This window comes from Triplophysa dalaica, chromosome 8 (genome assembly GCF_015846415.1).
Source record: "Triplophysa dalaica isolate WHDGS20190420 chromosome 8, ASM1584641v1, whole genome shotgun sequence".
Lineage (NCBI taxonomy): Eukaryota > Metazoa > Chordata > Actinopteri > Cypriniformes > Nemacheilidae > Triplophysa > Triplophysa dalaica.
In genome coordinates, this window is record NC_079549.1 from 17354523 (window position 1) to 17376604 (window position 22082).

Consider the following 22082-nt stretch of genomic DNA (forward strand, 5'->3'; position numbering starts at 1 on the left):
TATTTTCTGTTTGCCATGACATTCAACCATTTGTTTAGAAAAGTTCCTTTAATCAAAAGTTAAACTATTTTAGTTCAAACATGGTATTAATTTGAACAGAATCTTGATCGATCGGGTACCATTTGGGTGGAGAATGTAATAGCACTTTCTTTGTAACACATTGCTATCTTCCTCAAGGGGGCGCAAGGCGGCTCAGAATGCCAGACTCTCCTTGAACAGTATTTACAACCCTTTTTTGTTTTACTTGATATATCTACCCACATATTTATGTTTATATATTTTTTAATATATCAACGGCAAACATTTTAATGAATTGAATTCGGCTCCAACGGGTATTTTAGCACGTCTTAAAAACAAGGCATGATCGGTCCATCCTGACCTTCGCTCTAAAATGTATCGGAAACAGCACACGATGACGTCATCCCTGCCATGAACATACATTTTTACGACTAACGATTCAATGTAACATATATGGCGAATAGATGAACAGGTTTCAATACGGTGAAAGTCACATCCTACATGGAAACAACGTCCGGACCATTAAGCCCCGCCCACTTCAGATCTAAAGAAAAATGCCGTTTTACATCCGTTGATTCTATTTCTATATCAGGTAGAGCAGATTCACAAAACACGGACGCATCTCTCTCATCTCATCATTGTCCTCTCAGCTTAGACCACGCCTTTTACTTGCATCTGATGCCGATGAATGAACACTATGGAGGGAGAATATGAGGATGCTCTTCTGCCAGTTGAAAGAGTGACAACGCCATCAATAAATAAATGATCCAGTTAATTCTGTATTCTGTATTAATTATATGAGTCGGTGTAGCTTGTGGGATAATGGCAGCTGTAAGTCTGACGGATCCGCTTTGCAAACCTTGTTCATACAATTCATATTTTAAAGGTAATGATGATATCTTCAATCCTTTTTTAAATAAAATGCGTCTGAGTGAAGGAATTTATGTGTGTAATTTAACCACATATGGCATGTGTTTTGTTGTTGTTGATTGTTTACAGTTGAGGTGTATGTGAGGAAGCCCTTGATGCCCATCCATCTGAGCAGTGATCAGGTGGGGCTGGAGATGCTGTGTCTCTGCAGCCAACTGGACCTTCTGATTAGAGCTCAGGTCCATCAGGTGAGGTTCACCCACAGTCCAGAGAAATCAGACTGCTAGAGAAAATCCTTTCATTTGCATTTTTCTAATTTATTGCAACAATTTAAACGAAAATAGCCAACATAAGGACATGTGGTGGAAACATTTGATTGGTGAATTAGATTTGATTAGAAATTTGATCGGTGAATTAGAAATGCGTATAATAACTACATAATAAATGCGTAATATTTTTTTTATTAATGGAGTTGTTTGTTGTGTTTATTTTCCATGTTTTAAAGATTTCCCATTGTATTGTACTTGTGCAGATGTCTAATCTTTTTGTTGTTTCAGGAGCAGCTCAAACAAGACACAAGCCCAGAGGACTTTCCTTGTTTTCAAAAGGAAGGTAAACTCTATTAAAAAGCTGTTTTTACCTGGAAGACATTGGTGGGAAACACGTATATGACCTTTGAATTGTGTTTCGTCAAAAGGGGCTGAATTGATATATCAGATGAATCAGTGTCTTGAGCATCTTTCTGAACCTGTTCTTCTTGAGGTAGTTCAATATATTTTAAATATTTTATTCATGAATAATTTAATCATTTTAAAAGTTATTAATTTGCCTGCTAATGTTCCCATTTATTTATTAAGGATTATCTGGATGCTGTAGGATTATCCACCCTGTTTCCTCGAGTGGAAGTTTATATCATACATGGCAGCTCTGTTGACATGTTGGAAAGACCACCATCAGATGGTGAGACCTCCGAAATAGAATAACTAGCAATTATCTTAAACTGGGGGCATAAAAATGGTAGGGCTCTATTTATTTATTAACTCTTTATTATGAAAAGTGATTATAATAATATTAATTTTTGAAATAATTTGATTGCTAAATTTGGATGGGGAATGTGTCATAATTCCAGAATATTTTCCACACATTGGGAAATTGAACCAGCTCTTGGTACTCAGTCAGCAGTTAGATGAAGACATCAAGCATCTGGGCAGTCATAAATATGTAGCACATCAGCTGTCAGCAATTTATGTGAGTTTGTTTTAGTTTTTCCATTTGATCGCTCCTCTATTGTGTGTTGTATTGAAGATTAAATATGATAAATAAATATACTATAAAATATTTGAAAAGGGCCTTTTTCATTTTGTTTTATTTAAACTGACATGATTTTGTTGAGATTTTTTTTGTCGCTTTTGCATCTCTTACAGCAAGTGCTCAACACTATCAAAAACATTTTACCATTATGCACCATAAGAAAGGATATTGAGGCAAACTTCAAGCAATTGAAGATGGCTCTTATTAAAGAGGAGGGCTCTAAGCTGGAGCCTCAGTTGCCAGCACAGTATGCAAGCTGGTGAGTATGAAATTGTTTATTCTGTTTGTTAGAATCAAAAGAGGAGTCACCACAATAATTTATAATCCTAATCTTCACAGGGTGTCCGATTTAACACGAAATTTAATATCAACAGTGTTATCACTCTCAGAAGAACTCACAGGAGACCTCAGTCCTGTCATGGAATTCATCTCTAACATTTCTTCATAACAGAATCCATAGTGGCCGAAGTAAATGAATCTCAGAATGAATAATTTTCTTTAAATATGTTTAAGAGATGCATTTTAATGTAATTATTCATTCAGCTGCATAAAACAGAGATGAGAGTGTAATTGATGCGAATGTCTTAAAGATCTTATTTACTACCAGGCATTTTAAAATGCTGTACATACATAAATGTTTACAAACATTTTTGAGTAGTAGGACTCAATCCTCAATTACTGTAATTCAAGACATCTAGAGATTTCATTCCTAGTAACTGCAATAATGCTTTTCGTTAATGCATTAGTAAATCTGAAGTGACTGTTACACATTCTTACCATTCTGTACATGATGGTGCTAGCATTGGTCATCACACATGTTGATCACAATTAGAATGATTCATTTTTATAGATCCATCCCTTCCTGAGCCAGATGTAATTTATTATGTTCTGTATTCTGAAATAAAATGGTTTTGATTTGTCAAATATCAACTTTATGTATTAAACATATACATACACAGGGTTTTATTCATTATATAATATTATAACATATTATACAATATGTAATAAATGAAATGTATTGTTACACTTGTTTTGAAACTGTAGTGAAACCTTCGAACTGATTTGCTCCTGTTATGTAATATATACCTCCCCTCATGCTGACGTCAGAGTAACAGCGCGCTCTCGGTTGGCGTGCACGCGGGTATGTTGAACTGGGAGTCGACAAATCTATTCTTGCAGTCAGTGTGCTTACATTCATCAGTCCAGATGAGGATTGTTACTGGTAAGAATCTGAGGGCAGACATTTCATTTGCACAGTTGTATGTCTTATTAAAGATCGTCTTTAATAAAACATTAATGTCACGAGAGTATTAATATCCGAACCAACTGTTGTGTTGATGACAAACAGCATGCGAGTGGTGTTTTTAACACGGCACTATCGATAGTGGTTTGCAAATGCTTATCAATGAAACTGAGCCTTTTGTTTCAAAATGACACTGGGAAAGAGAAAAGACCGATTCTGATTGACACTCGAAGAAGCCAATCACGTGCTTGGTTTTGTTTTTGACGTGCATTTAAGCCAATGGGGTCAAATATGGCTGTTTGTTGTTCCTGAGTGTACTTACATGTGCATGTCTGCAGGCAGCCTCTTTAAGTGCAATAGACTCGTTTTTGATCGATTTTGTCATGCAGATTTATACTTAAGGCAATAAAGTGTCTACTGGGAATTATTACATTACACTAAAAATCCCAGCAGGACTACACAATGTATTATCTGTGACTAGTTGAAATCATCAGATCCTCATCAGTCTATTGCCAATAGATTTGCCTGTGTATGCGTTTTAATTGTACATTTCTATCTAAAAATGTAGTTTTAATCTAAATACAATGTGAAAGCACGTAACCTCTTTGTATGTGCATCTTGTTTACATTTGTTAAAGGGATAGTTCACCCAATGATAAAAATTGCTCACCCTCTCATAAATTCTATATTTTAGGTGAACTACCTCTATAATTATAAGAATTATTAACACACTTAAATTTATAAAATTGGAGACTCTCAAAAGTGTATTTTGTCCTTCAGAAGTGCATCTAGTCTCAATCTGAGAGATGATAGCAGAACCAACTTTACTGTCCAGATCCGTTCAAAAGTAAGACCCAGTCCGATTTAAATATATAGATACGTTATTAAGACCAGCGGATTATATGTTCAAACAAACAATTGCGCTTGCATATTGTTTTTTTAGAGAGAACTCAGCGGCCGACGCCTCTTCCTGTGCATCAGTCCGTCACGTCTCAAGTGAGAGGAATGAAAACAGACAGAAGACTGTGGTAGGCTGGACAACATCTCATATAACTCCACGATAATATAACAAACAGATAGTCACAAGTTAAATATTTTGAGTGTGTTTGTCCTGTGCAGAGAGGAAAGAGGAAAGCACGGGAATGCTCTGAAAATGCTAAACGTAAGCGTTCGAAGGGCAGTAATGGCAGTCTGGGAAGAGCAGAGAAGGACCAGCTGAAAAATGGAGATGTGGAAGCCGTCACCTTGTTTGAGGTGGTCAGCATGGGCCGGAGTGCCATGCAGGTACATCCTGTTGATAAACGTTTGATAAAGTCCTATGTAGCCCAACTATGAATAATAATAGCTAACTAAATACGGTTAGCAGGTTGCAAAGTTATTTTTACGTTGTAGTTTGCACAAGACTTTGACATTAATAAATGAATCATGGTTTTGTTCTGTGAAAGGCTGTGGTGGATGACTGGATTGATGCATATACCATAGACAGAGACACAGCGCTGCTGGATCTCATCAGCTTCTTTATCCAGTGCTGTGGATGTAGAGGTGAATATCACATTATCAATATTTCCTGTCATAATAGATTGATGTACACCGATACAAACATTATAATGAAACAAATAGTCAATTTGCATTGTGATCCATGTTGTATGCTTTACATTTCTTTGTGAGCAATTTAAATATTTATGGAATTCAAGGTGAATGCCTCTATGCGATCCTGATTTAACAGATATGAATATGTAATGTCAATCTTTAACAGCAAAACTGTTTGAAAAGTCTAAAATTCATTAATATATATTTATTTAATAAATTAAAATTTAGTTCAGGATATGATTTTTTTTTGTAGGTATGGTAACGGCAGAAATGTTTCAGAGCAAACAGGGTACTGACGTCTTGAGTAAAATGGTGGAAGATCTGGATGAGGTACTACAATCATTCAACACTTCTTCACATTTCTATGTCTAACAAATGTTTTTAATCACCTGTTTGTTTTTTAATTACAGGACACAGGTTTACAATATAAGAAGTTTCTTGCATTTCCATGGATTTTAACTGTCACGTGGCCTCTTGACATTGTATGGTTCAATCAATCTTCCTTCCACTTTTATTTAATAGAACAATACCCAGATTATTTTTGAAAATCTTCTTAAAATAAGTTAAAATCAAAATGTTTCATCACGCTCCTTTCTTCACCCGTCTTAGGACAGTGGCGAGTATCCACTCATCATGTCCGGCCTTTACTGGAAAAGGTTCCGGTCACACTTCTGTGAATTTGTATCGGTGCTAGTGGCCCAGTGTCAGAACTGCGTCATCTTTGACGGCTACCTCCTGAACACGCTCATCTCACTCCTGACAGAGCTCTCCGACTCCAAAGTTCGTGCTTTTAGACACACCTGTACACTTGCAGGTAAGTTGTCCTCGTAATCTAATTTTCGTTGATTTATGGACACACATTCTGAAAGCTGCGTATGATGTTGTGTGTGTGTCTCTGCAGCAGTTAAACTACTCGGGGCTCTGGTGAATGTGGCTCTCAGCCTTAGTATTGGTGTTGATAACAGTCAGCGGCTGTGTGAGGTTGAAATGGCCAAAATGCCCAGCAAAAGGGCTTCTTCGAGGTTGGACAGGATGCAGAAAAAGATTACTGAGGTTAGACTTTGACAGCATTTTGGTTTACATGACTTGTTTATGTTTAAAGAGCATGACATTCAGCGGCATCTAGCGGTGAGGTTGCAAATTGCAACCAATGGCTCACTCCACCCCCTCCCTTTCGAAGTTCTATGGTGGCTGCCACAAGATTAAGATGTTGTCACGTTTTTGCTTTTTCTGTAGGAGATAACATATTTACGGAACACACTCTGTAGACCAGTTTGTACATTAAGGGCTGCTTTAGAAACAACAAGACAAATTCTATGTAAGGGGACATGCGGTGTATGTAAATAGTGTAGCTCATTTTAAGGTTATAAAAAATCCTCTTCTTCACATAATTTCTTTATACACCTCTTAAGACATAGTTATGTATATTATATCGCATTTCTGTCAATAGATCCTCCATAAAATTACACACTGGACCTTAAACATGTGGAGTTTGCATATAAAAGAAATTTGATACATATGTGAGAAATTCGATAGTAATATGAGTAAATGTATGAGTAAATATGAAACTAAACAGGAATTCACTTCTCAGTTACAGGAAAGGAAATTCGAAATAGAGAACATGATGGATGCCATTTTTAAAGGGGTTTTCTTGAAGAGATACAGGTAATTATTTTTTAAAACCACAGCTATTGGTCTCCTTAATAGACTATATTACCTTAACTGTGTGATGTTCTGCAGAGACGTGATTCCTGAGATCAGGGCCATCTGTATGGAGGAGCTGACAATGTGGATGAAGCAGTACAGTTCTGTGTTTTTGAACGACAGCTATCTGAAGTATGTGGGATGGATGATGCATGACAAGGTGGGTCACCAGTCACTTTGACTTCATCAGACATCAAGTTACCTGTGTTTTTTTAGTTGTGTACTAAGAAAGCATTTAGAAGTTTATCATCTGTTTGCCAACCAACTTGGAATGTGATGAGTAAACGTTAATATATTTAATTGTTGTTTAACAAAGAAAATAAATGGTTACCATAAAGGAGCAGTTTCTGGATTCACGTAGGCTTTAATGTATGTCGCTGTTTTTTTCTGTACCTTATATTTGAATTCATTTTTCTATTAATTCACAGCAACCTGACGTGCGTCTGAAATGTGTACTGGGTCTGCAGGCACTTTATCAGGATGAAATCAGTCCTAAAATGGACCTCTTCACTATACGGTTTAAGGTAAAACTCACATTCTCCCCTTTATATTCATTCACTGATATTTACTAAACTGGAGTAATCATAGCAAGCTTTTTTCAGCAGGTGCTCAAAGTTTTAAGCAAATGCAGGAGTGAAAAGTGCAAAAAGTTTATGAAGGGTGGACAGTTATTGTTTGTGACGTTGCCCTCAAACTTTTGCGGTCTATTTGTTTTTACCCAAAGTTCACAATGGCAGCATTTAAGTTCAGGTTTAGTGAATCTACGAGTGGGAGCATGAGGACATGATTGATGATTGACAGTCTGAAAAGCCCCTCAGGTTCGCCTTGGGCTCAGTATCCCCACACAGGCCTGATAGCTTCCCACAGGACCCCACCCTCACCGCGTCCTCACTGCCGGCAGTAAACACAATTTAAAGAGCTATTTAGGTGCTCGGTGGGTCTCTGACCTGCAATTCATATTGTAGGTTTAAAGATCAGATTGCTCTCACAGTGGGTAGTTAAAGTGTTTGTTTACGTGAGAGATTTAATACTTTTTTTGTTGAAGGAGAGAATGATCTCAATGACGCTGGATAAAGATCATGAAGTTGCTATACAGGCCGTGAGATTGCTGATGGTCATCTCCCAGTGAGTATCTCTCCCTTGTGCTTCATATTGACTAGATAAAGTTGAACACAAATGCAGTATTTTTGACAATCTAAACTCTGGCCTGGTTAACACATCCTGGGTCTTCACAAATAGGATAATCAATTTAATATAATTTATTTATCAATAAGATGCAGATGTCCAATGTCTTTGTAAATGATATCCAGGTCACTTATGTATCTGCTGTTTTTTATCTTGTTTGTTAGATCCTGCGAGGATGTTTTGGGTCCTGATGACTACAAGAACATCTTCCAGTTTGTGTACTGCTCCCACAGGCCTCTAGCTACCGTTGCTGGTGAATTCCTCTACACCAGGTTGGTTGCTTGTGTTAAACTTTCTGTAACTGGTATTATAATGTTCATTTGTGGATTCAAAATTGGTGTCATGTCTGGACTTTTAGGCTGCTCTGTAACCCTGAATTACCAAGGTCCAGGGACGAACGGGACAGGCACAGAGAGCTTATTTTAGCAAGAATTCAAGTCCTTATCCGCTTCCACACTGAGAGTCAGGTATGTGTTACAAGGCACCTCTTTGTGTTACAATGTATTAGCGCATGTATCATTTTGAAGGCATGATCTCATGGGTAGTGCGCACGCATGGACAACCCAAGTTTGAATCTGATTTAATAACAAAAACAAATGTTATAAATAAAAGAATGTCATTAAGATGCTGAATTAACCGAGGCGATCATGATCATCTTATGCATGCATGCTTTAACCAGCAAATAAAAAATTGGACAGATGAAAGACAAGAACAGGTCTTGTGTCTAAGCGGCATTAGCCACTAATCGTGTGTTGGAATATGATGATTGTGGTTGTCATAGCTGCATCAGCACGTGCTGTATCTCGTGGACAGTCTGTGGGACAGTGCAGGTGTTCTGCTGAAGGACTGGACTGGTCTTACCTCACTGCTCCTACCTCACACTTCTTGTCAGGAGCAAGGTTTGTATAGTCTGACTATAACCTGAGTACACAATTCCGTCATTGTCAGGAGCTTTTATTAGATGCTGTCCAGTAACAAACTTTACAAATATTTTACAATATGGAAAGTTAGATTGCAGGTCATTCTTCCGACCACAAATATTATTTACAATTCTATATAAAATATGGTTTTAGCATTTAAATGACATTACATTGTTTTGCCTATATGTGATATATATTTAATTTATGATTATTTTATGTCAGATTTGAGCAGTGATGAGGAGACGTTTGTGATCGAGCTCTTGCTGGCATCATTGAGACAGGCTGCAGAGGGTCCTTCATTATCAGGGAGAGGAACAGGTAAAAAGGTGAGACCGCAACATCCTCTTAATTCGTCATTAACAGCGTCATTTACATTGTAACGGATTTAAACTGTTTACATACTGAAAATGTACTGTTACAAGTTGTAAATACTGTACATGTTTGTATGTGTTCAGGTGATAAGCGCTAAAGAGAAAAAGGTTCAAACTGATGACTGCTCAAAACTCACTCAACATTTTGTTAAAGTGCTGCCTGAGCTTTTATCCAAGGTAAACCATGTGACCAGTTTTTCCTTAGAATGCTTATTCATATGTCGCCCTTAACTAGTCATGTGATGTGCAATCTTATCTTCTAGTACTCAGAGGATGCTGAAAAACTGATCTCCTTCCTAAGAATACCTCAGTATTTCCATATGGACACCTGTGATCAAGAAAACTCACAGGTAAGTGTTTGCGTGGCAGCTAATGCACTGCTTCTTTTGGACATTACACACTGTTTAATGAATAAAATTGACAATGCAGTGCTATACAAATATATTTGACACGCTCTTAATTACTGTAAAGACATAGTTTGTAAAAACACACACTTCCAAAAAATTATAGTTATTTATTTACTGTACATAAAGTTCCATGGGGCAGGGCATTGCACCAGGATACATATTAATATATACCATATTTATGTAAATAGGACAACGATCTCACAAATAAAAGGTCAGTTTAGACACATTTTTTGCTTGAACACTTACACAAAAGAGTCACTTTTTGTATTTTAATAAACCAAATAGCTTTGAATATTGTTTAACTCTCTGGAATGTATGCCTCATAGACTTCCACTTTGTTTTCCCCAAAAAAACTTTTGTCAAATTAATTAAAATCATGTTTTCAGCACAATCATTTGGCAAGATTCTCAATTTTTTACCAGCCCCATAATTAAAATTCCATAAACATCATGTCCATAAGAAACCTGATGTGTTCTTGAGCATCCTCTGGTGGTTGTAATATGTCAATACATTGCCATAGTTTGTGCAGTCATTGCTGGCTGAGCTGGAGGCTGTGGTGGACAGACACACAGACACGGGGCTTCTGGAGACAGCTGCTCGCTCTTACCAGAGCATCTGTACTCAGGATTCCCCCTGGTACTCTCTGACCCGGTCCACCTTCGACCAGCTTGTTCAACGCTCGACCCAAACACTGGAAACATGGTTGGAAGAATCATTAAGTGTGAGTACCATTTAAACTCTTTAGGATGTTCTTTAAACTTGTATCAGATACTATGGTATAATGGTGTAAAACTGAAAACTCTTCCATTTATGTATAGGATGGTTGTTTCACTGCAAATGAGGACAACACGTTGGAAATTCTGTCCACTCTGAAGAAACTTACTGTATTCAACAAGTAAGCTTGGATTCTGTTAGTTTTTTCTTGCCAAAATCTTGGGAGAAGCTACTTACAGATAACTCGCAAGTCAAATATTTAATCCAGTTTGAGCTGTAGTGTTTACATACGTGTCTTAGTTGTGTAATCATTTATTTTATGCAATTCAATATGTTTAATCTAACAAGCATGGAAAAAGTAAGAGACCATTGCAAGTTTTTAGTAAATCAGCATTTCTAGATATATTGTGGCCATTCCAGTGAGTGTCTGTTGAATTGCTTAAAGTCCCTGTGAACTGGAAGTTGTGATCATTTTTACTTCCGCATTCTGACACATTTCCGAGTGAAAAGGAATTTCAAAGGAGAAAATGAGTGGGCGTGGCTTGCGTTTTTCCATGCGAATTGATTAGATTTGTAAAAACAGCCGTTTTGTTTTGAAATGAAACTGGCAACAGACTGATAGTTTATGTCATTTGGGATGAGAAGTCATTTCGGAGCGGAAGTGGATTTTCCAAATCAAGATTTTGAGGGTTCATGAATATTAAAAGGAAAATGACCCACATTAATAAGCTATTTAATAATAAACGCTACAATATTTCATGGGAAATAAAAATTGTCATTTTTAATTTCACTGGGACTTTAATCTTTACTTTGCAGTATTTGAGGTCTGAAAGAATACAGAGCACCTTTTCTGTTATGTTGAACTGCTTCTCCAGTTTATTTTCTGGAAATAAATGCAAATAGAAACCATATTTTTATTTGAAATTTGAGAGAAATGTTGTAGTAGTTCACAGAATAAAACAAAAATGATCATTTTACCAAACATATACCTAAAAATACTTCAGAAAAAGTCGAAAATGGTTTTGAAATGGTCTCTTATTTTTTTTCCGCGGCTGTATAATATGAGCGTGTTTTACTTCATCAAATCTGTCTAGTGCTCAGGATCTGTCTAAATGGAGCCTGTCTGAGCTGGGCAGCAGACTTATAGAGGCAGAGATAAAACATGGTGGTCTACCCATAGAGGTAACATTATTAATGCATCAGCCCCTTAAGATTATCAGTCACTTTTCCATCAAATCATTTATCTCTCATCTATGATTCTCGTAGATAACAATTGAGGCTCTGCGCTGCATGTGTAGCTGCATCCTCTGGAAGCTCAACACCTCCGGAGAAGGTCTGACCTCCAGGGTGAGTCTTTCTGTGCCACTCTGTCTCTGATTATTGCATGACCCTTGTGTCGTAGACGGATGACATCATGCTTAGAATGCTAATGTGTATGAGTACATATGTTTCCCTTGGGTGATTAATTAAACCAGGGTTTTTTGGTATGCACGTCTGTTCGTCTACAGAAATGCTTTATGATCCATCATGGAGAACCATGTCCTTTAAACTTGACACATTACATTTCAAATATCACCACAGAGGCTCCTCTATGCCTAAGGTTATGTTCATTGGAATTTAATAATAAGTGATAGAAAGCGATTGATCGTGAGTCCTTAGGAAAAATAGGTACAGGTGATGGATTGGAGGGGGCGTAATGGTTGGATTTTTCTGTAGATGATTCGTTACTGTCTGGACCTCTTATTAGGCCTGTGTTTCCATGCAGCGCATGAGGTAATCATATTTCCCCACCTCTAACCTTTATGCGCTGAAAGATTGACGGCCATTAAGACCGCTGTAGGTGAAAGGCGTTCAGTTCGGCAGTATAGAGGAGTTTAGGGATTGGCCGCTTCCTCCTCTGGCCTCCCATCAATAACTGACAGTGCAGGCGGCAATTTTTGGCCTACAGATGGCAACTCGACTCAATCTGCAATTCTAATGTCAGCGGCGACCCGAGGTGAAGTTGAAAAAAGCCGTGTTCAGCATAAAATTGGAATAAATGTCCGATTCAAATGACATTGCAGCTGCGCAGAAGGGGAAGACCGTTCCAGCACGTCCACTCCGGAGCCCCCCACGCACATAATTATGAAAGAATATTGTACACTAGAGACTGGCAGATCAGAACGTTGCTTTTATCAGTCCACATCAGTTAGAGCGCTTCTATGGCCTTCTTTCAGCTTCTATTATTTAGTGTAATTATGCTCTCATTTCTGTCTGTGGTGTGTACAGAACTCAACTCCCACACCACATTACTGAAGAATTTCCTGCATATTTTATATCAGGCACGGCAAATCTGTTAGGTTGTGTCTGAAGTTGAAAGCCGTAGAATTTGTCATTTGCAATTAAAATGTCACTGATTCAGTTTTGTCCCAAAACTTTTGTTTAACGAACATCAAGTTTATAGGATAAAGCTATATGACACACTGTAAAATGTGCTGATGTAGATTTGTTATATTTTACTCCTTTTTATTTCCCTTTTAACCCTGTGTTATTTACAACTGCACTAATCTGCTGTTTATGGACAAATTTTGGCACTTTTTGATTACATTTATATTTTACATAAATGTCATAAAACTAGTTACTTTTTACTATAAATGCAAAATCTTTTAAGTTATATATTTATTAAGTGATTTTTTTACCTCAATTAGTCCTTTTTATTTGAATGGAAATTAATCCGTTTTTGTGTTTTTTCACCCAAAATTCACACGAAAACAAGATTCTTTGGTAAAAACTTAATTCCAATAATGGTAAAAAATCCTTTAAAATAATTCACGCTTTGGTTTTTTGTGACATCTGATGGACTCAAAGTAGCAAATATATGAATTATCCATGTTAATGTAAAATATGCATTTTAAATGTTATTTATTTTCCTAAAATTCACTTAAAACACAATAAATATGTGTGTAATGAAAACCCCTAAAATATGTCCCACTTTTATTTTTTAGTGACATCTGATTAAAAAAAAGAAAAAATTCAATGGCAGTACTATTCACTGGTTGCATTAATAAAACCTATGTTGTAACAAACTTAATGTCTCAAGTTCTAGATTTTCAAGTTAAAATTGTTGAATAAAAAAATGTTGGGTACCACTGTGCAACGATGCCGTTATGTGCTTACAGACAAATCTAATCGTGTTATAAGAAAAAAACAAAGTAGGAGAAAGTACTCACTTATTTGCAGCAACAACATCACATTTCAAGTAAGAGGTCCAGGGTCTTTGCGACAGTAAACCTCTTTTGGCCATTGTGGTGTTACAAAATTACTTGAAAACTTAACTTTAAATAAGGTTTTATCTTGAAGCATCATCAAATCTTGCAATGGGAACTCTCTTTGAAGCGTGTGTGTGTATATGTGTGTGTGTTCTGCACAGTGGCTGATTGGCTCATACCTTTTTATGTTTATGTATGTGTGAGTAGCTGTTTTTATTTGACAAATTGATAAAAAAACACTCTGTTAGAGCCTTTTCAGATCTATGTTTGTGGATGTGTATGTATTTGGGTGTGCATGGTTGTGTGTGCATATGTGTGAATGTTGGTCACATTGATTATGTTGTATAGGCTCAACCCTTCATTTATGTGTATGTATGATCTTTATTGTGATGGACATTTTCATGCTTATTGAACAAATGAAACAAAATTCCTCTGAATTTTAATAATTTCCTATTAATTTCCTATTGGGGCCCAAAAATGGGCTCTAACAGCTGATTAAGGAGTTTTTATTTTCACCAACTTAACATTAAATTTTTCTTACAGCAAATCAATTTCCCACATTTGTCCCCAACACCACTTTAGGGTTCATTTTAGCTATTTTAATCTCTTATTATAGTCCATGTGGTGTGACTGTGCTAATTTTGAAAACTACAAATATTGAGTAAACCACTTCAAATGTAGTGTAAATCAAATTCGTTTGTCGTTTGTGTGTTTTTATAGGAGTCTGCCCTCCACCATAGAAACCAGCTGCGTGTCTTCTGTGAGAAATGCCACCGCTGTTTGTCGCACGCCCAGCAGCTCATAAGAGAGCAAGTGAGTATTGTTTTTCTCTCTGTTTACAATAGATTACTCAAACAATTGCATGTGGGCCAAGAGGTCAACAGTAGCAACATTGAAGGGATTGTTCATCCAAAAATTCACTCAACCTTTTGTCAATTCAAAGTCACCCGTATGGTTTTCCTTCTACTAACTACAGAATAAAAAAAGAAGATATTTTAAAGATTGTTGCTAACCGAACAACGACGGTCCCCATTGACTTGAATTTGTTTTGTGTCGATACAATAGAAGTGAATGAGTAACACTATTGTTCATCTACCAACATTCTTCAAAATACCTTATTTTTTCTGCAAACGAATTAAAAGCATTTAGGTTATGACGAGAAGATGACAGTTGATCACAATTTTCTTTTTTGGGAGAATTATCCCTTTAAGGGAAAAATTTATGTTGGACCCTGTGATGTACTGGAAACAATCGTATTCGCTTTTTGAAACAAAAAATGCAGGCTTAACTTTTAATATTTGTTTTACGTGAACTACTTCATATCACACATGTGTTTATTTTCCATTAAGGCCTTCATGTGTCTGAGTGACGTTCTCATAGCTCATAACTACCAGCTTCAGATGTGGGATTCTTCAGCCGGCTCTCCAGTACTGTACACCCCTGATCCAAGACTCCAAAAAGCGTTGCTGTCGTTCATCCTGGAGCACGTCTTCACCAGCCCTGAGCTTGACACCCATAGCAGTAAAGGTTCTCTCTTCTATTCATGATAATAATAAGCTTCTCATTTCGCCTGTGTTATACACTGGGGCAAGTTGTAGGGTGTATCCTAAAAATATTTGGAGAGTTAATGACATGTTTTTGACAGTTAACTTTAATTTATTTATTTACTTACTTGGCATAATTTCCTGGTACAATTCTTCCCATAAGTTTACACACGTGTGCAGAAATACAATTTGACTGTGGGTGCAGTTTCGTGATACTTAATAGCATTGAAGAGGTAATAGCTGTCTTTATTGTGAATAAACCAGAGCTATTGACCAATCAGAATCTAGGATTGGAGATATCCTTTTATGAGTTATTCATATTTTTATGATGACAAATATACTTCAAGTGTGTGTAACCTTGAGCACAATTGTAAAAAAATAAAATTCGACACAGATTTTCACCAGCAGATGGCAGTCTGCCTCTACGCTTGCCAACGTCAGGGGCTAAATAACATCCCATAAAGAAACACAATCGGCCTGATCTTCACCCTATTAGTAGCACATTACTCTAGCAGAACCCAGCAATTGTTTGTGGTTACTTAATCTAATTGCTTGCCACCTTCTCTGACCTATGAAACATGCCTTTGAATCAAGGAGGAGTATTACTCCAACACATAATCCATTATCATAATAATCCGTTATGATGTTATTGTTTGAGATCTCACAGAAAGTCTCAATGAACAGATAATGAGATCAACAGAGACCCTACAGAATTATAATTACAAACCCACCCGAGAGTAAAGCAAGCTTTGGTAGGCATATACAAAATCTCAATATATGCAGCAAAATCAATGTTAGAGCTCTCGCAAACTAGTTTTTCCGTTGTTTTTGGTCTTTGTGTTGCTTTCTACACACGCAACCGTCCAAGATAACATCAGATTTTGGGATATTTGATTAGAAATCAAAAATGACTGAAGCAAATCATATCAATTTTATAAATATTTCAGCGCGTCGTCGATTTGTGCTGGCACGGACTCCTCACCTCTTGAAAAATGCAATATAGGCTTTTGCTGGTAACATGTAATAAAAAGCAATTTAGTTATTGGATTGTCTTCTCGTCACTAATGCTGTTATGAAACATCTCTATTAAGTGATGGCTCCGGGACCAGGCAGGGGACGATAGATACGTTCTGTTTTCAGAGCGAAAATGTTGTTAACTTTCGCTCACCTCAGGAAAGCATTTCATTTATAAGATTTGAGTATCATAATTATACCGCTCGCTTATTGAATCTCCACTTCTCCGTTTCGACCTGTCTCTCTCTCTCTGTCTGTCTGCGCAGTCGGTGAGAGCGAGTGTGGAGAGGGTCGGCTGGAAGACTTGCACAAGCGGAGAAATCTTCTGGCTGCGTACTGCAAGCTGATAGTGCATGGAGTGCTTGAGATGAGCACGGCTGCTGAGGTTTTCAAGCAGTATGTGAAGGTACGACCCTCGCTGCTCATGTTTCTTGCTTCCGAACTCTCAAAATGACACTGTTACCGCTCCTACCTTGGTAAACAGCAGCTCCTACCCAAACAAATAAGAGCACTTCACTGCATGAAATACATTTATTTTTGTCCAGTGTGACGCAAGGTGTTACTAAGATGTTTCACTGCAAAAATTGAATTTCATACTTTCATGTTTGTCCTGTTTTCTAGTGACATTTCAAAACATTCTTAGATCAAGAAACATTTTCTTGATTATAAAAGTGACCTAAGATATTTCGTCTCATTTTATGAAAGACAATATAAGAGTTATGTGAGATTATTATTAAAACAAGCAAATCTGCCAATGGGGTGAGTTTTACTTTTTCTTAAGGACCTGTTTCAAGTTTATTTTTCTCAACCCATTGGCAGATTTTTGTGCTTGTTTTATGTGCATAAACTTACTAAATTCTTATATTTTTTTTTCATCAAAAAAGACAAAATATCACTTTTCTTGTGAAAAAAATGTATCTTGATTTAAAAAATGTTTAGATATATGTAATATAAAACAAGGCAAAAGCGCTTAATAAGAAATTCATTTTTTTGCAGTCATGTTCTAACTGGATCTAAAATGCAAACTTATTGAGAGTCAAGTTGCATTTATATTGCGAGGAAAAAATATTTAGCTAAAATTCTATAAAATGAGCACATTTATGTGTCAGTTTTGCTCAGACTCCAGTCGTATTCGAGTGCAGATAATTTACTTTATTCTTTAAGTTTCTGCCACCTTTTATTTTCCTGAAAGGAAGGTGAAAGGAAAAACTTAAACTGTCACATTGACGAAATGGCATGTTTCTGCTTCATTTTATAATGTGAAGTGATTCACTGACTGAATTGACTACACTCCTGCTCATATCTGGAGGTGTTAGGCTTTAAATTTATGACCTGATAGGTGGGATTTATCTGTGTGTGTTTGTGTATGTGTTTGGCACGTGACATGTTTGGAATGCCTGCTTAGATGGACCAGCGCGGAGCTGCCAACAGTCTCTTAGCAACATTCTTCCTAAACTGGCATTCAAAGAGTGTTTTACACTCAAACACATACACACACACACACACAAACTCTCTCACACTCAAATCAAAATTGTGGCAAATGACCCAAAGTTGGTAAGTGATGCAAACTTATTATATCCACAGCAACAAGTAGTCCCTTTTCTGAACTCCGACATTTACAAATTTCATGACCAATTTAAAGCCTAATTTAAATAAATCAAGCCTGTTTTTTGGTAATCGGTGGCCCAACAGCTGGGATAATGCAGAGCCTCACCTACAGCGAATAGATTTGACAAAAGGGACAGCTAGAACTGGCAGAAGCTTCAAAGTCCATGTAGGAGTGAATGGATTTATCTGAAGTACCTGGGATTTCAATCACAGAGATGTGACAACGTGCACTACAGTTTAATACAACTTTGGCTCTATGTTAAAAAATCTGTTTGAAAAAACAACATTAAATAAAACTCTACAGTGTATGTGGTCTATGAAATCTACATTAATGGAAAAGTTCACCCAAAAATTTTAAATCCCAATTTACTAAACCCCATGCGTTCACATCCTTTATTCATAAACACCATATATATATATATACATATATCAATCACTTTATGTCTATGTATTGTATAATTCTCACTACAAGACTTTTAAATCTTTTTTTAAAAGATTTTTTTTAAACTAGACATCATACACTTACAGACCTTTTGAATGTTTTAGATAGAAACACAATAACTGATCAAGTCTGCAGACTGGCACAAACTTCTGCAACAAGTCCAGACTGAAAATCTGGGCAAAAGTCTTTGTATTTTAGCCTTAAGGAAACTCTTTATATTTTGAACTTATTTAGTAAGCAAAACAAGCATAGAATTTTTGAAGATTCTATGACAACTTGACATATTAGAACTATTCCTTTAAAAACAGCATCATAGATAATGTGCTCTTGCATGCATACATGTGATATGTCGTATCTCTGCAGTATTACAATGACTTCGGCGACATCATCAAAGAGACCCTGAACAGGACAAGGCAGATGGACAAGATAGAAAGTGCACGCACGCTAATGCTGTGCCTTCAGCAGGTATGAAGGGTGCATTCCTTCACACATGCTCTTTGTCTCTCTCATATCACAATCCTTCGCGTGGCACATCTGCTCAGCCGATTGTCCCGCTCTCTGCTGTGTGATGGGACCCTGCAGCTGTCGACACCTCAGAAACCGCACCACCATCATCACTATGCTCTGAGTGGAATGTTCTAGAAGGTTTTGCCCTCCTTTAATAGCTTAAGGGTAGAAGCTGTTTGTTAGGGGGTGATGGAAACATTTCTCACACACTTTTACTCATTCTGTGCCACAAAACTAAATGGCAATGTATTTATTTGAAGTATTGGTATTTGTAATTAATTTATATGAGTTGACATAACGCTTAAAGGTGCAGTTTGTAAAGAAATTGTAGTAAAATATCCAAAAACCTCTAGGCTAGTGTCATATACAGTAATTTGTTCAGCTACTTACAATATCTCAAATGTTTCCAACTACTTGTAAATTGCCATTCCAAACAGTGACGAGGCGCTGTACAATGGCGTCATATCCATGGTTACCCTTTGTCACCGGCTTTCATGTCTCTTTCCTGTCGGATTGATGGCCATCAGCAGGGGAGTTGAAGACAACAGATCCCATCATTCCACGCTCCCCTAGAGAGTCATCAAGCTCGCGTTGTTGTTGTTTTGATCGTGCGCCCTCTAACGGAGGTTTTCACAAACTGCACCTTTAAATTAGTTATAATTGATCACATATGATTAAAATTTATGACAGATTTATGTAAACTGCAAATTCACCTCTTAAATGAAACTGTATCTTCACCTTAATGTTCAGCTGTACCTGAGGTTGAAACAAGAGCAGGACAGAGGGAACACGTGCAGTTCCAGGGTTCAGACGTACAGCACCATAAAAGAGCTGGCCAGACGCTTCTCACTCACCTTCGGTTGGGACCAGATCAAATCCCGCGAGTCTCTGGCCATGATCCACAGGTACTGCTGTCCGCTCGGCTTATTCTGCAGTTTTTCAATGACTTGACATTAGATGTCTTGAAACTAAATGAACGGCCTATTTTTGCATCAATAAAAATAGTTAGATTAAGACGTGCAAGGCTTCATTTGGCCTGCGCACAAGAGTCCTGTCTTTGGTTATTTGAGGGCTGTGGAATTAATTTTGTCAACGGCTGTTCTGATCTCACATTAGGATACAAATATAGATGGAGGGGTAAAGAAATATTTTAGACGTAAAAGGAAATGTGTGAATGGATCTGTGATTCTGAGTGACATCTGGATTCCTTATTGCAGGGATGGCATTGAGTTTGTTTTCAAAGGATTCATTCAGCAGTCTGAGAAACACTCACCGCCACACACTTCATACCTCACCATCCTCAGCGAGTTCTCCAGCAAGCTGCTCAAACCTGACAAGAAGACTGTGTATGTTAAAACAAACATTTTGGGCTTAGATTAAGGATATGCTTTATTTTTGCACATCTTGTGTCTTGCATATTTGCAAAATTAGCTGTTAAACATACTTACGTTTGATTTTCCCATAGCTACAGTTATTTGCAGAAGTTTGCAGGTGAGCAGGTTATCAACAACCGAGAGGAGAGCTGGATGCCTCTTATTTACTACAGAGCATCTCTGATGGGCACGGCCGAGGGGGAAGATGCCGTCTCCTTCATCAGTTCTGACACCAACAAACAGCCCTCCTTCACCAATCTCTCAAGGTCACCCTCTATAAAACAAGTCAATCTTGAAGGTCAGTGTGTATACTGTGGTCAAATTAAGGTCTTGTTCTTAAATTATGTACAAGGTAGTTGACTGTTGTGGAAAATTATATTTAACCTAATACTGGTGATGCTGAAATTGATAGTTGTAATAACCTATGTGTATACCCTGCCGGATACCACACCTAAAACCTAAAGTCTCTTACTAAACATTCTAACAACCAGTTCTAACTGACTCTAATAAAAAAATAGACATAAGTTCAAAGAACATCATGTACTGAATAGACACAGTTCTCACCTCTTGTGTATGCAAGAAAGTACGTAAACATGTGCACTTACTCAATAACTTTCCATCTTCCACCAGTACAAAGCACTTTTTTTTATGCATAAGAAAAATAAAGTAAAGAGATAAAATGAAATCAAAATTACCATAAGAAGGAATAAATCAAATCACATTGACAAAAGCGTGTAAAAATGAAAGCACACGGAAATGATGTTTAATCATTTTTATTCATCTTTAATTGTGCCGTGTCTACAGTTTATTTGTAAAAGAAGAATTATTCAGTGCTGTATTTAATAGGAGGTCTTTACCGCATATGTAATAATTTTGCAAAAATTTGATAAATGAGTGAAAGTATAGGTCACTCGAAAATCAAATGAAGAATGTTGGAATCCAACCTACACTGGCCCTAACATTGACTTCAACTTTATGGACACAAAACCACTCAAACATTTCTCAAAATGTCTTTTTTTGAGTTATACAAAAGTCATGTAGAGGTTTCAAATGATATGACGGTTTATAAATTATGACTTTTTGGGTGAGTAATCCCTTTAAGGTTAACATAGGACATCGCCATTTAGTCAATATTTTTTTAATGAAATGGCGCCACACAATATGAAGCCATATGTCTGTGTTTTGCATTAATTTTAACAATGGTTTATACATTCATTTTTGCAGGAGATCAACGGTTCCTTTCACCATCTACAGAATCAAAAGGAAACAAGCTTGTGAAAAGGTGAAGTCAACAAAAGTTCTTGATGACAGACTTATGTCAAGAAAAGTCAATCATGTGTCACATGTTTTTTCTGTTTTTCATCTCTGGGCAGTTCTGAAGAAGCAAAGGTCTCACAAACCCCACTGACCGGCAGTCTTCTAGTTGATGATGGTCCACGGGGCAGTGAGGATGTGGATGATGATGACACCGTAGATATTGATGTTTAATACTGTAGTTCACACCAGACATTGGACTGTTTTCTTTTTGTTTAGGACAACTAGCTTGCATTCCCTTTCTACACAAACTACTGTAAATACAAATACATTTTAAGTTGTACATTTTAACATCGTATCAACGGAATTTGTGATTTAGCAGAAAAGTGTATGTTTACAGTTCTTGATTCTTGTACCATGTTCTCCTTCATAACATTTATTCAATCAATAAAACACAAACATCCTGCTGAATGTGTGTAGAGGTTTTTTACTTAATTGAAGCAAAGACAAATAGAAAGTAGTTTCTTTTTTTCAATATAAGTACACTGTTAATGAAGCACTTCTATAGAACTGATACAAACCCAATTTATTGAAAGCTGATCTTAAAAATGATTGTTCCTTGAATGCCCACTATATTCTCAGTATAGCTATTGCTGTCATTCTGATATGATTTTGCACCATGCCTGTTACATGATGTACAGATTATGTTTCAAAGAACTGTAAACATTATGTAATTAATATGTAATCATGTATGTTTATG

General features: G+C 36.9%; 2 protein-coding genes across 3 annotated transcripts; both read left to right on the plus strand.

Moving 5' to 3' along the window:
* The first annotated feature begins 635 nt into the window (after window positions 1-635).
* Window positions 636-3223, plus strand: si:ch211-218d20.15 (uncharacterized). Of its 2 annotated transcripts, none has more exons than XM_056755190.1 (8): window positions 636-904; window positions 1018-1136; window positions 1446-1500; window positions 1586-1650; window positions 1746-1848; window positions 2018-2136; window positions 2313-2458; window positions 2539-3223. In XM_056755190.1, the coding sequence occupies exons 1-8, from the start codon at window positions 841-843 to the stop codon at window positions 2645-2647; spliced, it is 780 nt and encodes a 259-aa protein (XP_056611168.1). In that variant the 5' UTR covers window positions 636-840; the 3' UTR covers window positions 2648-3223. The 2 variants fall into 2 exon arrangements, with proteins under 2 accessions (XP_056611168.1, XP_056611169.1); XM_056755191.1 differs by having other exon boundaries at window positions 1452-1500.
* A 93-nt stretch (window positions 3224-3316) lies between these two features.
* Window positions 3317-21793, plus strand: si:ch211-269e2.1 (cohesin subunit SA-2). The gene is made up of 32 exons (XM_056755189.1): window positions 3317-3421; window positions 4222-4288; window positions 4385-4469; window positions 4561-4725; window positions 4887-4983; window positions 5285-5361; window positions 5442-5513; window positions 5641-5845; window positions 5933-6084; window positions 6623-6696; window positions 6772-6895; window positions 7164-7259; window positions 7781-7860; window positions 8085-8192; window positions 8279-8387; window positions 8702-8819; window positions 9063-9166; window positions 9296-9388; window positions 9475-9561; window positions 10139-10339; window positions 10437-10513; window positions 11427-11514; window positions 11599-11679; window positions 14301-14393; window positions 14930-15107; window positions 16405-16544; window positions 18552-18653; window positions 19446-19600; window positions 19913-20041; window positions 20161-20366; window positions 21293-21350; window positions 21442-21793. Exons 2-32 carry the CDS (start codon window positions 4248-4250, stop codon window positions 21554-21556), a joined length of 3510 nt encoding a protein of 1169 aa, XP_056611167.1. The 5' UTR covers window positions 3317-3421; window positions 4222-4247; the 3' UTR covers window positions 21557-21793.
* Window positions 21794-22082: the final 289 nt, after the last annotated feature.

What these genes read in the sequence shown, in the direction of transcription:
- si:ch211-269e2.1 (XM_056755189.1), top strand. Translation starts at nt 4,248, where the DNA reads ATGATAGCAGAACCAACTTTACTGTCCAGATCCGTTCAAAA. An exon ending in TGACACCCATAGCAGTAAAG is followed by an intron (nt 15,108 to 16,404) that starts GTTCTCTCTTCT and finishes CTGTCTGCGCAG; the next exon opens with TCGGTGAGAGCGAGTGTGGA. An exon ending in AAACCTGACAAGAAGACTGT is followed by an intron (nt 20,042 to 20,160) that starts GTATGTTAAAAC and finishes ATTTTCCCATAG; the next exon opens with CTACAGTTATTTGCAGAAGT.
- si:ch211-218d20.15 (XM_056755190.1), top strand. Translation starts at nt 841, where the DNA reads ATGGCAGCTGTAAGTCTGACGGATCCGCTTTGCAAACCTTGTTCATAC. An exon ending in CTGAACCTGTTCTTCTTGAG is followed by an intron (nt 1,651 to 1,745) that starts GTAGTTCAATAT and finishes TTATTTATTAAG; the next exon opens with GATTATCTGGATGCTGTAGG. An exon ending in GGAAAGACCACCATCAGATG is followed by an intron (nt 1,849 to 2,017) that starts GTGAGACCTCCG and finishes TCATAATTCCAG; the next exon opens with AATATTTTCCACACATTGGG.